Source organism: Vulpes lagopus, chromosome 22, assembly GCF_018345385.1.
Source record: "Vulpes lagopus strain Blue_001 chromosome 22, ASM1834538v1, whole genome shotgun sequence".
In the NCBI taxonomy this organism is placed as follows: Eukaryota; Metazoa; Chordata; class Mammalia; order Carnivora; family Canidae; genus Vulpes; species Vulpes lagopus.
The window spans coordinates 27,805,829-27,821,405 of NC_054845.1; the positions used below are offsets into that span (position 1 = coordinate 27,805,829).

The 15,577-nt window shown below is 40.3% G+C and overlaps 1 protein-coding gene across 2 annotated transcripts in view; it reads right to left on the minus strand.

The window, feature by feature from the left end:
- The window catches only part of EPHA4 (EPH receptor A4), a 142,287-nt gene that overhangs the window by 2,952 nt on the left and 123,758 nt on the right, over positions 1-15,577 (minus strand). Inside the window, exons 12-17 of one of the 2 annotated variants that reach the window (XM_041737404.1) lie at positions 14,266-14,327; positions 13,604-13,813; positions 11,499-11,648; positions 7,934-8,127; positions 4,893-5,048; positions 3,622-4,556 (exon numbers count right to left, since the gene is read on the minus strand). In XM_041737404.1, the coding sequence (XP_041593338.1) occupies positions 4,442-4,556; positions 4,893-5,048; positions 7,934-8,127; positions 11,499-11,648; positions 13,604-13,813; positions 14,266-14,327 (887 nt within the window). In that variant the 3' untranslated portion in view covers positions 3,622-4,441. Of the gene's footprint in view, positions 1-3,621; positions 4,557-4,863; positions 5,049-7,933; positions 8,128-11,498; positions 11,649-13,603; positions 13,814-14,265; positions 14,328-15,577 lie in introns of those variants that run through there. The other variant, XM_041737405.1, reaches the window with a different exon arrangement.

The window sequence follows — 15,577 nt, forward strand, 5'->3', positions numbered from 1 at the left end:
TTAGAGTTGGTACAAGGATGTAAAAGGCAGATTGTACTACTGGGAAAGGCCCAGATGCTAGCATTCCGCCTTTCCAGAAAGGGAAATTATGTATCTTGGGGACAAATCTGGAAACACCACTATCTGCCAATATTCAATGACATGACTGAGACACACAAACCAAGAAATAAGAAGCATTGGATGTTTTTCCTAAAAAGTAACTTCTAACAAATGAGAGTATCTAGTAAAGGACTCATATGAGCTGCATGTAACAGGCACGGAGAGGGAGCATCGGGGCCACGGCACAGGGAGATGCTTGGCATGCCAGTGAGTAAGGCTTTGGGGGCTCAAGCCCACCAAGACCTAGTCGGTCTCAACTGTCCCATCAGTCTAGAGCAGAACAAGATCAGCACGACACAATGGAATCGTCGTGGCTCCTCGCTGTCCTCTCAATAATCAACGTGAACCAAAATTTCAATAAACAATTGCTCTTCTTTCCTTTGTGACAACAGACCACCAAGATCGCTTCGGGCACAGTACCTGCCACCCCAATGGGTGTGTTTGGCAGCAGATGACCTCAGGTAGAGAGCAAGGATCAAGATTAGAATGTATCTCTACAGACAGGTTTGCTTATTTTGTACATATGTGTGAGCTAGAAATCAAATTTAGTTTCTTGGAGGTACATAACCATTATTTAGACTTGTCGGAAATAGGAGAGAGAGAAATCAGGTTTTCTTATAAAATGTTCAGACAGAGATTACTTGCTTAAGCAATCCAAAATTCCAAATGTTGGTAAGGTTATAAACTACCACACCCCTCAAGAAGCCATTTGTCAACACCATTCATTTTGATAATTATGAAGAGAACAAAATAAAAGGACCTGGATCTACTTTTCCAGCTCTGACTTCTCTAGAAATTAGTAAGTCTATCAAACGCAGTGTTTGAAACCCGGCTTTGCAGGCCTCACACCAGGCAGGCGTGTATTTACATGCAGGACATGGAGAACACGAGTAGGACCTTAGCACTGGTGGAGCACAATCAACACCAGATGGACATGCACACTTTTTTGAAGATGATTTTGTTTTGCTGCTAGAAATCCCATTTTTAGAGGAGAGAAAGGAGTCCCTGAAACATGCCTGTCCCCTGTCAGTTTACCAATACTCTTCTTCACTAAACGTCTGGATATGAATATACGTTACGACAGCAGCTCGTAACAGGAAGTGGGCTATTTGGGGACTCGTTGTGGATATCAAAAGGGTTGGATGTGTGGAAGGAGAAGTGTGGGAATGTGAAGGATTATATCTAGTTGGTGCCAGAATATTCTAGAGTGGAGAAAAATAAACCTTTGCTCCTTTGAATTCAGACAACTCCTTATTGGTGGGGAGCTGCTTGAACAAAGACCAAAGCGTGTGGTCTATGCAGCATAATGAGATAAAGATGTGACTTTGGTTATGACTAAATAAACAGAACATGGCTCCTTTGAACCCGTTGTGAAAACATCAAAGTGTCTCTACCATCCAGTCTTCATTACAACTGGGTCTCGCCCGTGCGTTTCATTCTTTACAATCATAAAATAACAATGTCATGAACTTCAAGGCTAAATGACAAAGGAGTATTGGATAGGCCTGGCACCTTCTGTAGAGAAAAATGTTTAAATCAAACCCTCATAAGTCTGCTCAGAAGTGAAGCAGCTTCATCTGCATGGCTCCTACCACTGAACTTTATTTCACCCCACTCCGGTGTGTCACAATACAACACTGGGGTTTGCAAGCGAAAGGTGGATGAGTAGTAACACTTGGAAAACCTTGGAGGAAGAGAACACCTTCCCTCTGTGAAGTTCAGTGCATTCTACATAAGAGCATTTCATATACACTTACAATAACACCATGGGTTAGGAAAGGTGTTATTATTTAAGTATCATTATCTCTATAGGTGGAGGGACTGAATTATAAAAAAACATGGAGTGAATTTCTCAGTGTCAACATCTTAGTTGGCCTTAGAACCCATAGCTGTCTAGATGCCAGAGCCTGGCTCCATGCCCTGGGAAACAATGCAACGTTCTTTGTGTCCTCCCATTCATTCCTCTTAGAAAATGTGTAACTTCACAGAAGCAGTGGAGTTTCACTTTCTACTGCTACTGGATATGATTTCAGGTGCTTTTTGGCCCTTTCCACTGGCCTGGACTCTAACTCATACAATGGGTTAAAGTCAAGATTCAAAAGGCAACCTTTGACTATAGTAAGATTTCCGTCCTTGCCTGATTATTCTGCGTGTACACCATGATCGTGCCATAATGTCCAGCATTAACTTGTTAGGGTACCTTACAGCTGACACACACTCTCTCTCTTTTGAAGTGTTTTGGTTTGGGTATGTTCAGTGTGTAGAAAAATACCTCATCTTACTCTGTTGCCCTGAAGAAAGCAAGACTTCTAATTATTCAATGTGTGTAAGGAAATACTCTTGACTTCCAAGATAATGCCATAATGGTATCTTATTTGAACTGGTCCATGGAGATTGAAAACAAAGTACTCCACAGCTTTCCTGAAGGAAAGAAATACATATATAATTTTTTTTTTTTGCAGCAAACCAAAAACAAACAAACAAACAAAAAAACCCCACAAAAACAAAACATTTACATTTGTCAACTTTGAACATGAATATCCAGAACTCTTAGGGTCCAGGAAAAGTGGTGATAGAACAAAAATTGTTGGAGTAGTTTAAAAAAAAAAAACAAATTTTACATTCCTTCGGAACAGAAAAGCTTTTACAACCAATGTTCCAAAAAGGTTTTTACTAAACTGTCATGTTTTGACAGCATCAAATTGAACATGCCTTGCTCTATAAGAAATAGCTTTCAGTATAAAACCGGAGGGTGGGGGTAAGGTCATTAAAATCAGCTAAGCTTGTGTTTAAAAGTGGTGAAAATGGAAAAGTTTAAGGAGTTGAAATCTGTCCAGTCAAAAAAGTTATGTTGTTTGTTTCTACTAGGAATAAACCAAGCCATTTAATTCACATCTCAAGAAGAAAATTCGGTGTTAAAATAGAAGCATCTAAGGCTAATGGTCTCTATGGATGAGAAGCATGTTTTCCAGGAGGTCCAGGGGAATTCCAAGTGTTACTACTGACTTCTAGGTAAATCCTCCCTGGCTGACCCTGTTTGTGCAACGGCTACTGGAACAGGACAGAAAGTGAGAAGAGTGGACAGATTTTCCAGTGCTTCTCAATTGCAGCGGAATCTCCAAAGAGTGAGGCATGACCCAAGGTTAGACGTGATGAGCTGCTACCCAACAGATACTCAGTAAATATCTGTGGCATGAATGGAGGACGCCCAAGGGCAAGAGGAACTCTGTGTGAGAGAAAGCACGGCCAGTGGGGGTCAAGGTGCCACGTTCCCAAACCTGACTTCATATGGTTCCTAATTCACTTCTTCTCGGAAGAAGAGCAGGGAAGCCACCCTGGTTTCCATACTGGTCTCTTCTCCTGTTGTCAAGAGAGGACCAAACTCTTGAAAGAACCCCAAACTAAACGGTGGACGTGAAAGAATATTTATTGGCCAGTGTTTCAAATTAGATCGAGTGAAAAAAACGAGTTTTCATCAGGGAGAGATTCATTGCCGGAATTTTTTTTTTTTTTTTGCCTTACCTTATAGGTTTGGGTTTGCTTCTGTAAAGGAGAGAAGTGTCAAAGTTCCCTATTCAAGATTGTCACGGTCCACTATCCATAAGGTAGTTACAATAAGTCTGTAGAGTCCCCAAATATGACTTTATATGGCACAGCCTCAGGCCCAAAGAAACAGACCTTGTTTGTCCAGTGAGGGGGAGGTGCTTGGGTTTTTTTTTTATTATTATTATTATCATCAATTATCATTATTATTATTTTAAATCCACTTTCCTTTTCTTTCCAGCCCCTTAGGTCATCATAAGCCACCAGGTGGCCTGAGCACTGAAGGAGCAACACTGATGAGCCAGGTGGTTTTTCACCTCATTGTTCCCCGCGGTAGGAACCAAGCCTTAAAAGCTCCAACTGAGTCCTTCCCCAACATTCGTTCCAGTGAAAGCAGGAGGACGGTCCTTGACGCCACAAACACAACACTGCAGTTGTAACTCCCAATGGAGAGAAGATCAAGGATGTCTCAGAGAAGCTCAGCGTCTGGCAGCAAGGCGGCATCAAAGCTCGGAGGTGGTGTTCTATTTATATAGGGACGTGTATTTTACAAACTGGTGATGGACGGAGCACTTCTGAGAAACAATTTGTTCCAGGTCTAATTCCAACGACAACTGTCATTTCTGTAAGCCCCACGGTTCCGGCGATCCGGATGCCGAGCAACGCTGCCGGGATATTTTTTTTTTTTCTCCTTTAATTTCAGAGGGCGAAGACGAAGTAAAAAAAGTGCAGTTCTTCAATTAAAGTGCATGGATGAGGTAAACTAATTTCAAGAGTTTCGAGTTTAGTCAGTACTGGCTCAGACGGGAACCATCCTGCCGTGGATCTGTTGCATTTGGGTTCTCATCGCCTGGACGCTGCTCAAAATCTTGTTCTGGTGTGTGACGGCCGTGATGCCGATCCTCGCCAGGTCCCTGCAGGTCGGGGGAGAAAAAAGAGGGAGAGGAGACAGTTGGGAGCGGGGCAGGAGCTCGCGTCCGGGCTTCATGCAGACACACATTTGAAATCAGCCACAATCCATACAGCACAACAAGGCAGGTGTATTAGGATGTTTAATTAAGCAATTGAACGCGACAATGTAGGTGCTTTAGAGGCTGTGTAAAATTATATTCAATCAAAATGAAAGGCATTCCAGTTTTTTCTTTTTTTTTTTTTTAAATGAGTAGGATGATAATGCAGCTCAAAGCAAAAAAAGAAAAATACTATTAAATCTAGATTTACCCTTTGGTGTTACATCGCTGAGTACTTACTCCTGGTTCATGTGCACTACAGCCTCTAGTGTGGTATAACCAGCAGCCGTGAAGTTATCCTTATATCGGTCCATTTTAATGGCCTGGAGCCAATCGCCCACTGATACCACGGCGGAGAATTCAGGGGAGCTTGGGTCCAACAAGGCAGTGTTAGGTCTGGCGATGGGATGAGAAAGTGTAGACATAAGGACTATGAGTGAGATGGCAAGACTCGGAGGTCGGATGGCCTAAGACAGGCACTGACATGCCGAGGGCAGGCTTTTTTAGAGGGACTATCTATCGTCCCATGTCACCATGTGTTTTTTGGCCCTGGATTTCACAAAGCCGCTAAGCGCATGTTATCAATCGCTGGATCTGTTCTTAATTCCACTTCCCACGTTTGTTTTATGTGGACCTCTTAGTACACGAATGATCACACAGGTCTCTTAATACCCTAGCCTGGGGTAAAGATCGCAGGAGACCTGGTGGCGGAAACTGGTTCAGGCTTTGCAGGGAGAGTGCGGTCCCTGGCAGCCCTGCCTATTACATACTTCAGGACAGCAGCTATGGAAACCCTAGCGAAGTGTGAGTAAGGCAAATTGTGAGCTTGCACTCGCCAGGCCTGATGAAGTGGGAAAAAACAGCAAGAGTTCAAGTCCAGCACGCTCCCAGCTAGGTTTGCAGGCAGGTTCAGCGCCTTCAGACAGACCTGGGACGGCAGGGAGTTCATGCCCTCTCGAATCGGCCCATGCCTGACCGGCATGTGTGCCAAGAGGGGAAGGAAGGACGGCCACTTTGATCACCGCCTGGATTGCGGAATGTGCTTCTCGTATTCCCTTGCTGGGGCTCTTAAATAGTCATTCCAGTGAATTCTGAGCACTTCTTATTAAGTTATTTATTAGTGTACACATTTCTCAGGCCGGGTGTTTAATGTTAGGTCATCGTCAAGAGTGACTACAGTTCAAGGCAGGGATTTTGCTGTTCCTCACGGCACCGACAGACGATCAAGCATCTATTTATGGGAGCATTTGCTAAGAGAATTATACTCATCTTCATCAAACTACTTAGTAATCATTGAGGGCATTTTATATTACCTTTACTTTAATCACCTGTACAGAGACATCGCTGGTCATTTAGTTAAATGTTCCTGAACTACCGTTTCCCTAGAAATTACGGAAGGTGGTTATCTTAACATTTGACCTAATTTTCATCCTGAGACTGTGTTGCTAGAATAAAAATATTAAATCAGAATATCATCACCACTGAATTTTTGGCCAAAAAATTATTTTCTTGTGGAAACAAAATTAAGGCACTGTTAATGTCTTGATTAATTTTCTATGTAGCAGAATTAAGCCAATGCCATTGTTTATTTTATAATTTTTACCTATTCCTTTGATTGGTATCACTTCTTTCTTATATAACTGTTTTAACAAAGATTTATCAATCGTTTTTGTGTCCACATAATAGCTTGCTTTTGTGATCTTTTATGTACATTATTTTAATTAAGTTTCTGAGTAAAACTCTGTAAGTTTTTATGACGAGAATAATCAGGATTTAATTCTTCCCCCAATAACAAGTGTCACCACACAGAATTTTAGGCTTTAGTGTTAATGTTAATAAATAACATTTATCATGAGGCAAAGACCTATAGTTTGCATTTCTAACTTTAAGCCAAGAGCATTAATAGGGCAACATGTAGGCTCTAGGTACCTGACAAGGTCAAAATGACCTTAGGATGAAAATATCCTCGTTTCATATCAATTAACTCTAAGGGTCATTCTTAAGCTTGTTCTGGAAGTCTTCGTAGTTTTTGTGGAACACCAAGACATTTGCCTAATTTTGTGCTGAATCACATACAATGTTATACTACATCCCATTATCAGCAAGCGGTAATAAGCATCAAAGCTTCTGAAGTACCATCAGTGAGAAAAATTTAGAATTGAGAGGAGTATATCCAATAACCCAATTTGTTCTCAATTTGTTCTGCATCACGGTACAAAGCACACATAATGCAATATTAGTAACTGAAGAGTTTATGCTAACAGGAGAAGCACCAAGTACCAATAACTGGCCTCAGGAACCTCAAACAAAATTTACGGGATTTGGAGCCAGAGATTCAAAAGCTGAAGGAAGTTCACCTTGGAATAGAAGAAGTCAGCTACACCTCTCAGAAAACTGAATAGCAAAAAATAGCCCAGAAATGCCAGGAGTGACTTTTTTTTTTTTTTAAGTCACTTGGTTATCAAGTGGTAGAAATAAGATGTGAATTTAGCCCTGTGTTATTTCAGAAGAGCTTGATCATGATGCTCTTGGGACAGTGCTAAGGGACCTGAAAACCTGAAAGAATAGAGGGTATCTCTGCTGTTGGATCTGGATTATTTTCTTCATGCATTGTAATAATCAGCGTACCCCTTCCCTTCCACGATCATTAGGCTAAGTCTTCAGAAGACTGGAGGAAAAGCTCATAGGGCTGAGCAAGACTGGAAAGTCTTGGCTATCGTGGGGGAAACATTTTCCCATTTTTAACTCAGGGTCAAAGAAGTACAGATTGGGAGGTGAGTTGATGCCTCAGTTCTTGCAGGCCTGAAGTAGCTGGTCATCTTAAGTCCTTGAATAGCAACGGTGGTCTCTACCCTTTGGGATGGGACAGGGATCTAGGTATCCTGAACTTTATGCTAGAGAGGCCCAGTCTCTAGGTAGAATAGTTCCTGTTGAATTATGGGACTTGCAGTATCCTTACCTCCTTTCTGGACTGATCTAAATGTTCAGGACTAGCATTGTAAAATAAGCACCTTTGCTATTTCCTTGTTGCTGGTTTCTCGTTGCTCTTGTTTTTAAATGTGTTTCTCTTAGGATTATTTGAGGCCTGACAGGTGTTAGGCTCTTCAACATGCTGAATGAAACCGTCACACATACTCCATTAGCCGAGAAAGAAGCCACTCCGGTGGCAGAGAGCTGTGCAGTGGCCTCTGACAAATAGGCAGGAATTCAAGTGAGCCACCGCTCGCCTGCCACCTCTAATGTATTATTTCATACATCACTATTAAGTAAGCATGGCCGACCTGGAGCTCTCAGTTCCCGTCCTCTTCAAGCTGTTGGGGTTGCGGATGAGTTTGTCCAACATGTTGACAATCTGCCCGAATTTCGGCCTGTCACTTCTCTCCTTCTGCCAGCAGTCTAGCATCAGCTGATGGAGGGCAATGGGGCAGTCCATTGGAGGGGGGAGCCGATAGCCTTCTTCAATGGCTTTAATCACCTACGGAAGACAACAGAATGGTATGTTAAGCTTCCAGGGAAGCTGTTGCTAGAGCTCCACCCTCCTGACCGGCAAGTTGCCCATACATTAAGCTGCCAGCAAGCTTGAGCATGACAATGGCACCAATTTCTTCACAGAAGCCAAAGCTGGACCTGAGTATTGCTGGCAACAGGGCAGGGAAGCCAGCTGCTGCTACGCAGTGCTCTCGGATGGCAGGCCATGCCAACCCGAAATTCTAAAGTGAAGATGCATCAATGTTCCAAGTAGTTAGAACATGATCAGATCAACAACATGGTGGCGGCCTGGGCCTTGGAGATCGCGTGGCAATGACCCTCCCCCTTCCGCTATCCAGCACCAGCTGAACCCTCTTGGCAAAAGAGACTCTAGCCTAGTGTTAAAGATCTTCCTTAAGAAATATTAATAGTTGTGCCCAAAATGGAGGTCCCTTTGTATCATTTTAAGCCTGTGTTCTCTTTCTCAGACAGCTACAGAAGCCCACCTTCCAGACCTCCCAATCCAGAAGACACCACCTCTCTGAAACAGCACTCTCCTCAAACCCTCCAGATGCCCAATCATTTTTACTTTTGGAAGACCACGATACACCAATAGACCAATTCTGTATCTCATTCTCGGTCTCAGCTGGCTGTCAAATGACCCTCTTAAAAGATGTTAGTAAGTAGATTAAAAAAAAAAAAGTGTCAGCGAAGAAAATTTAAACAAACAAATCTCTTTTAGGGCATTCACATTTTGAAGGAGACCCTTACACATCTAAGGGAAGAAGTTATAATGGTGGATGTTAATTGTCTTACTGGCCAGAGTTCTCCCTATCTTATTGATAGAAGTAGTCCATTCAACAGTCTTTCTTCTCATTCTAATTTTTCTAATCTGTCTTTACAGGTATTATATTATTTTTCTTATTGGCATTTTGCTAAACCCCCCTTCTAAAGGGTGTGAAGCCCAGTAATGTAATATTGAATGACTCATGCCAAATTTGAGAGGAATTATTTCATAACTTCTTGGCTATTCATCAGCATTATTTATAAGGATCCTATGAAACTCTGAATATACTTTGGTTTGTTTGGAGATTTTTTTAAAGTTTTATTTGTTTTAGATCAGTTTGTTTTTTCCTCTCCCTCTCTACCAAAATGGTAGCTGTGAGTCAAACAACGAGAGCTGTAGCCATCTCAATGCGTTGGGTTCACCTCGCTGTGGGGTTTAGTCACTGTTAATTCGGTGGGGTTCAGCTTCTATGTATCAGTATGACTATTGTCTTTTTAGCCGGTACACAATTTAACAATCATCCTGTGACTTGTTAAGCCCTCTGATCCTTTTCCCCCATGTATCTCTGCCAACATCCTGTTGTAGTAGTACTATTTACCACTCCTTCCAAAGTAGACTTCTATATGCTATCTTACTAAACATAATTCTATTTATTTTTAGCAATTACATTAAGTCAGTTTGATCTTCTGACTTTCTTTTATCTTTCCAGGTGTATGGTGTTGACTCTAGACTTGATGAAAACATTTTACATTGAATTGATGAGAATGAGAGCAATATTGGGCTAACGCCAGGGTAACACAATTTGTTATAAACCCTCAGACTGCTTAATACTCTTTCATTAGCTCCCTCTCTGCTGCCAGCTTGGAAGATGGCTTGTGGGTTAACAAAGCATATTTTCTCAGTTTGCTGCTGAAAGTTGGGGGGAGGGGGCTGATGAGCAAAACAAACAAAAAACTTGGTAAGTTTGCCATATTTTCAATGGTTATTTTGATTCTATTCACCATATGCCAAATGAATTCTACTGATGAAAGTAATTCCCGAATTACATTTCCTATTGATCCCTGTTCTACACAGAACCCAACAGAGACAAATACATGTGAATGACAGATCAATATTATTTGTGGCAGAGAAATGGCTTCAGACGTTCTTCATGGATAAAGCCAGATAACTGAAAGTTTAAAGCAATAAAAATTGTTTTCATATTTTACAGAAACTGTCAAAACTACAGGTCTGAAAATATTTAGGGCATGAAAATGGACAACACATTTAGATCTTCTGTTTTTATGCTCATTTGGCCAGGACTCTCAACTGAAATGAAGTTTAAGTAGTAAACCATTAAATGAGTAAATGTATTCACTACTTGCTCATGTAGGTTGTTTTTATCCTTCTGAAAGTCTCAAATCTGAAACTAAACGTTGCTGCAAGGTAGGACCTGGAAGATGTCTGTGGCACAATCACACCAATCAACAGATTACACACCACTCACTTCTATAGTTTCTTTCCAGCCTGCAATTACCTATCAGTTATGCCAACTGCTGGCTTTCTTCCTATCTGTGTGAACCTTTCTTTGTAACTTACAGATAACACAATGTCAACACTATCCTTACTCTTAATCTAGTTAGAGACTTCTTTTTGCCCCACTAGACACGGAGTGCATTAGCTTCTCCATTGCTCTGAACAATCTTTTTTGATAAGGCAACCAGCAACCTTGAGTGCTTATTTAACGGTCAAGACTTTGCAACTTCCTGTTGGTCCAGGACAAGGCAGATGGACAGGGGGCATTCCACGTCAGAGAGAATTTTGTCAAAGATCTCTTTCCAAACTATTGTTTTTATTGATGAATTGAATACCATGCCTCTGTAAACACTCTCTGCTAATATTTTACTTCACATGCATAACTAACAAGTGTTCTAGGAAGACCCCCTGGTCTAAGTTTTTTGTTTTTGTTTTCTTTCCTCTTTTGCACTGGAGATGTTTGTAATTAAATTCTATTACTCTGGAATCTTATTAGTGTCATTATTGAATGCTTTTCTGAAATTGCAGGCATTGTGGGTACTCCCTTATGAAGTAGTCCAGATGGTACATTTAAAGGGATGTGCATAATTTACAAAGGGTCATTTAGTGAGGCTTTATTTTAGAGTCCTCAAGGGGCAAGCTCTAATTACAACTATGCCAGCTCTAAAATATTCACTAGTTTTCTTCCAATAAACCTTTGGAGTCAATTTTTTCACATATGAAATTTGTGTTTTTCCTATTTCCTTGTATTTTATTAAGATTCAAAGTTGAATTTTGTTTCAGCATGCATTTGGCATTAATCAAGTAAAATACTGTTCCTTATCACTGACCTATCCATCTATGCATCCACCTATAAATCTATCAAATCTGTCTTCCATACTATCCCCTTTAGGTCATGTAAATTTGGGCCTTGAAATCCATGACCCAAATGTTTAACCAGATTACTACATGAGCTTGTATTGAGAATCCTGAGTTTTGTGTATCATTTCCAGCTCAGCCCTCACTCCATCATACCATGATGCAATTGTCCCTGAATCTCAAGGCAAAGACATATATTTTAGAACATAAAGACTCACGTCTTGATTGGACATATCCCAATAGGGTCTCTCTCCATACGACATCACTTCCCACATAACGATTCCATAGCTCCATACATCACTCGCTGACGTGAATTTACGATAGGCAATTGCTTCTGGCGCGGTCCACCGGATAGGAATCTTGCCACCCTGTGAATATTCAAGCCGTAAGTTATTCTCTAAGTACACCACTGATGTGCCATTTTAGTCACTGAATGTTGTTACTGTTTGCCAAGCAGGACAACAACATTCCTGAGATAGCTCTCCAAACAACAATAAGAGACTTGTTTATTTTAACTAGTCTTCTATGTTGAGATACTTCTCCTCACATGTTTTCTTTTGTTATAGGGAAGTGAATAAGTAAACTGTTTAATTATTTTTAAAAAGCGTAGCTCTTATCTGAACTCTACTTCAGATGTAGAAGAAAGGGAATTGCAGTTTTTTCAAAATGCATATGTCATCATGGTGTATCAATAGATGGACGTGCAGCTGATACTCATTTTGACTTCTTGTTGGAGTCTCTCACTCAGCAGCCAGAGGCAATATTTAATATTGTATCTGAAATCATGAACTAAGGAAGTTAAATATGAACGTTTCTATCCGCCACACTGTGATCCTATTTTTATATAGCATGAGAAACATATTTAACATGATTAGAAGATAATACATTACATAGGCTCTTAGAGGAAGCCAAATACCAGATCTAGAGCTGTTACTGTCTGCAATAGAGTGAGGACACCTGCAAAAATGGCAAAGCAATTGAATATTACTCAGGAAAAGTTTAAAGTGCTGTTTTTGGGGGGAGGGGTTGTTTTGGTTTTTTGTGGGTTTGTCTAGGTTTTGGGAGGGCTTGGGAGGTTTGTTTTTTTTGTTTGTTTGTTTTGCTTTTGTTTTTGTTTTTGCCTCAACTGTGTATTGCTTGATTATGCTTATGTGAAAGGTATTTTTAATCAAGTCTCAAATTTCTTAGGATTTCACCTGGGGAAATTAATTCAACTTGAATTCAGACTTTTAAGCTGTTCAAGAGAACATCATTTGAAAGTTCGCTTTACTAAGACTCCCACACAAGACAATAAATTGTACTAGAAATTACATTGAATCACTGAAGTTTACTCTGAAAACCCAGTGTGTTACACTTGTTCCATACAGAAGGCCACTTGTGCTGCCTTCTACCTTCCTTAACTATTTGGTTGAGGTTTTACGTATGTAAATGTATCATTCTAGAAGCCTCCTTTAACTTTCCTCTTTCCAGATACTGGAAAAAAATCAGCAATCTTTAGCATTCACAAAGATGCATTCTTTCCTAAGTGAACAGACTTGCAATTCAAAAGTGGATATATGGGTAAGAATCAAAACTAGAGCCAAAGAAACTGAACACTACTAGGAAAAATAAAAAACTGACCAACCAACTAGCCAAACAAACAAACAAACACAATGCTTAAGATTGCTAATGCAAAAAGAGCATCAAAGGAGAAAAATGCCTGGTAACTGTCTGCTTCCCATTGATTTTAGCAGTGCCAGCCCTAATGGCCAATAATTTTTATGATTCTGTTTATTCCATTAGTATCTTATATTCAGATTGTCTGGCTAAGATAGCCTAGCCATTAACTGTATACTGATAACTCTTAACAGTGCCCTAATCCAGCTTATCTACCACTAGTAAAATGAAGGTAATTAGATACTAAAAATTCTTGCACTGTGTAAATGTTTTATAAATCCTGTATACACATTCTCAGATTCAGTAGCCAATCAACTAGAAACATCGCTCTGTCATGTTTAAAATAAGGAAATTTTTTTAATAATAGAAAAGAACTGAAGGGAACATTTAAAACAGACAGAAGAAAGGAAGGGAAAGAAGGAAAAATTAAGTGTGAAAAATGCAATAATAAGTAAAGCTCTAGTTTGCTGTTTTTAAAGTAGTCACATATATCTTGAGGCAGTTTCAAAATCCCTCAGAAACACGGCTTAAAAATGAATGCATGGAAATGAAGAGACTCTGAAGGATGAGTAAACTTAACGAAATCACAAAGGGCTTAAACATCAAAGTGAGAAAAGAGGGACAGTTTCATCAGAGTCAAAACCCAGAGGTCGGAAATCCTCCTTACCCTGGTGGTGTAAGCTGCTTCCGGATCATCCTCAAGCACTCGTGACATGCCAAAATCAGACACTTTGCAGACCAAGTTGCTATTGACCAGAATGTTCCGTGCAGCTAGATCTCGATGCACATAGCTCATATCAGATAAGTACTTCATCCCAGACCCGATGCCACGAAGCATGCCCACCAGCTGAATGACAGTAAATCTGCCATCATTCTTCTGCATAGGAAAGGAATGAGAAACAATCTCATTAGCATCAGGCCAAATTAATTTTCACCAAGCATTTATTACTTGGATCTTTTTTGATATCTGTATCAAGTACGCAATGAAACTCAACATTATTTCCGGGCCTTTCTGATCAGAGTCACTCATTCTCTAGTAGAGTGCATCCTAGGAACTGAGTTTGCTTCCTGTGGTAGATGGAAATTATCCAACTGTAATGAATCTATGGCTCAAACAGCCCCACGATGCAAGAATAAATCTAAAGCTACCTTCCCTGAACATGGATTATTTAATAGCCTTTAAAAATCACATCATTCTCTATGTCTTCTCTTCTTCCCTTGCCCCATTAAAGAAGTCCATGAATACAACCAACCAGAATGGACACAAGGAGCCTGTTGGAGTTTTCTAAATACCAACATTCTTGGGTTTAATATAAAGTAGTCACATACCCTGAGGAATGCATCCAAGGAGCCATTCTCCATGTACTCTGTTATGATCATTACTGGTTTACCTAGAGTTTTCAGAAAGAAAAACACAAACCCTTGATGAGCACTGCAGTTAATGAGATAAAAATGGGCTGTGCACAATTTTACTGCCAAGACACCTGTCTTGCGCGATCTAATTTAATTAAAACAAGCCAAGCTTATGCCTCAGCTGTGGGGAGCTAGGAATGAAATATTAAAAGGACGAGTAGGTTTAAATTCCATCTGGAAGGTTAACCCTTTGGGTGGCTTGTTGACAAGGTCTTTAGCTAAAGTGGCCTCCGGTATCCAGGGAGCACATGAACGGATAATTGCTCTCTCAAGCAAAAGGGGAAGAAGATAAATGGGCCGGCCTGTTTAAAGGCGAAAAAAATCTTTAGGATAATTAATTTATTTTGTTCCCAGAAGAGCCACTTGTGTGATGCTAAAGGAATCAATGGACAGAGAAACTTTTTTACTTATTTAGAGAAACTCAAGTTTCTGGGAGCAGTAACTACATCAAATACTTCATTACTCAGGCACATCTTAAAGCTGGAGCATGTACAATATTAACTCCCCCCACCCCCACCTCCACCGCTCCCCCACCCGCCTGCCTTGCTCAGGTCAGAAGCTATATCCTTTCTTTTCCCTTTCTTATCTACTAAAACAAAAACAAAAACAAAAACAAAAACCCACTTCATTATATTTCCTCCCTTAAGCTGATAGCCTCATCAACAACAAAAAATAAAAATCAGAGATAAAGGTTCAGCAAATTATTTCATCTGAGACAGCAAGTTAATTCAGTACTAGAATATCCTTGCTCCCCCTCATTATCCCCCCCATCCCTACAAAAAGAACAAAATTATTTTAAGGTTTGGTAGTAAGTTGGGGGGAAACAATACTCTCATTCCACTCTAGTTTTCTTTCTTTCTTTCTTTCTTTCTTTCTTTCTTTCTTTCTTTCTTTCTTTCTTTCTTTTTACTTTTTTTTTCTAGTTTTCTTTCTGAGGAACTTTGGAAATATGGACCATTCTTTAGTTTCTTAATTGCTGGCAATGGGCTCAAGCTCTGAAATTCCTTCTTTCTAAATGGTATTTGCAGGAGGGTGGGGTAGGGGAGCATAAATGCTCCATATTTTACTAAAGGATGGGTTAAAGCTGAAAGGAACATTCCCTGGGAGGAAAAGAAAATGCTAGTTTGATAAATCAAAAATATTCACTTTCATCGATGTACTTGTGGATGGTTTGGATTTAGACATTCAGTCTAAGGGGAAAACGGACTGGGATGTCACTGCTGAAAAG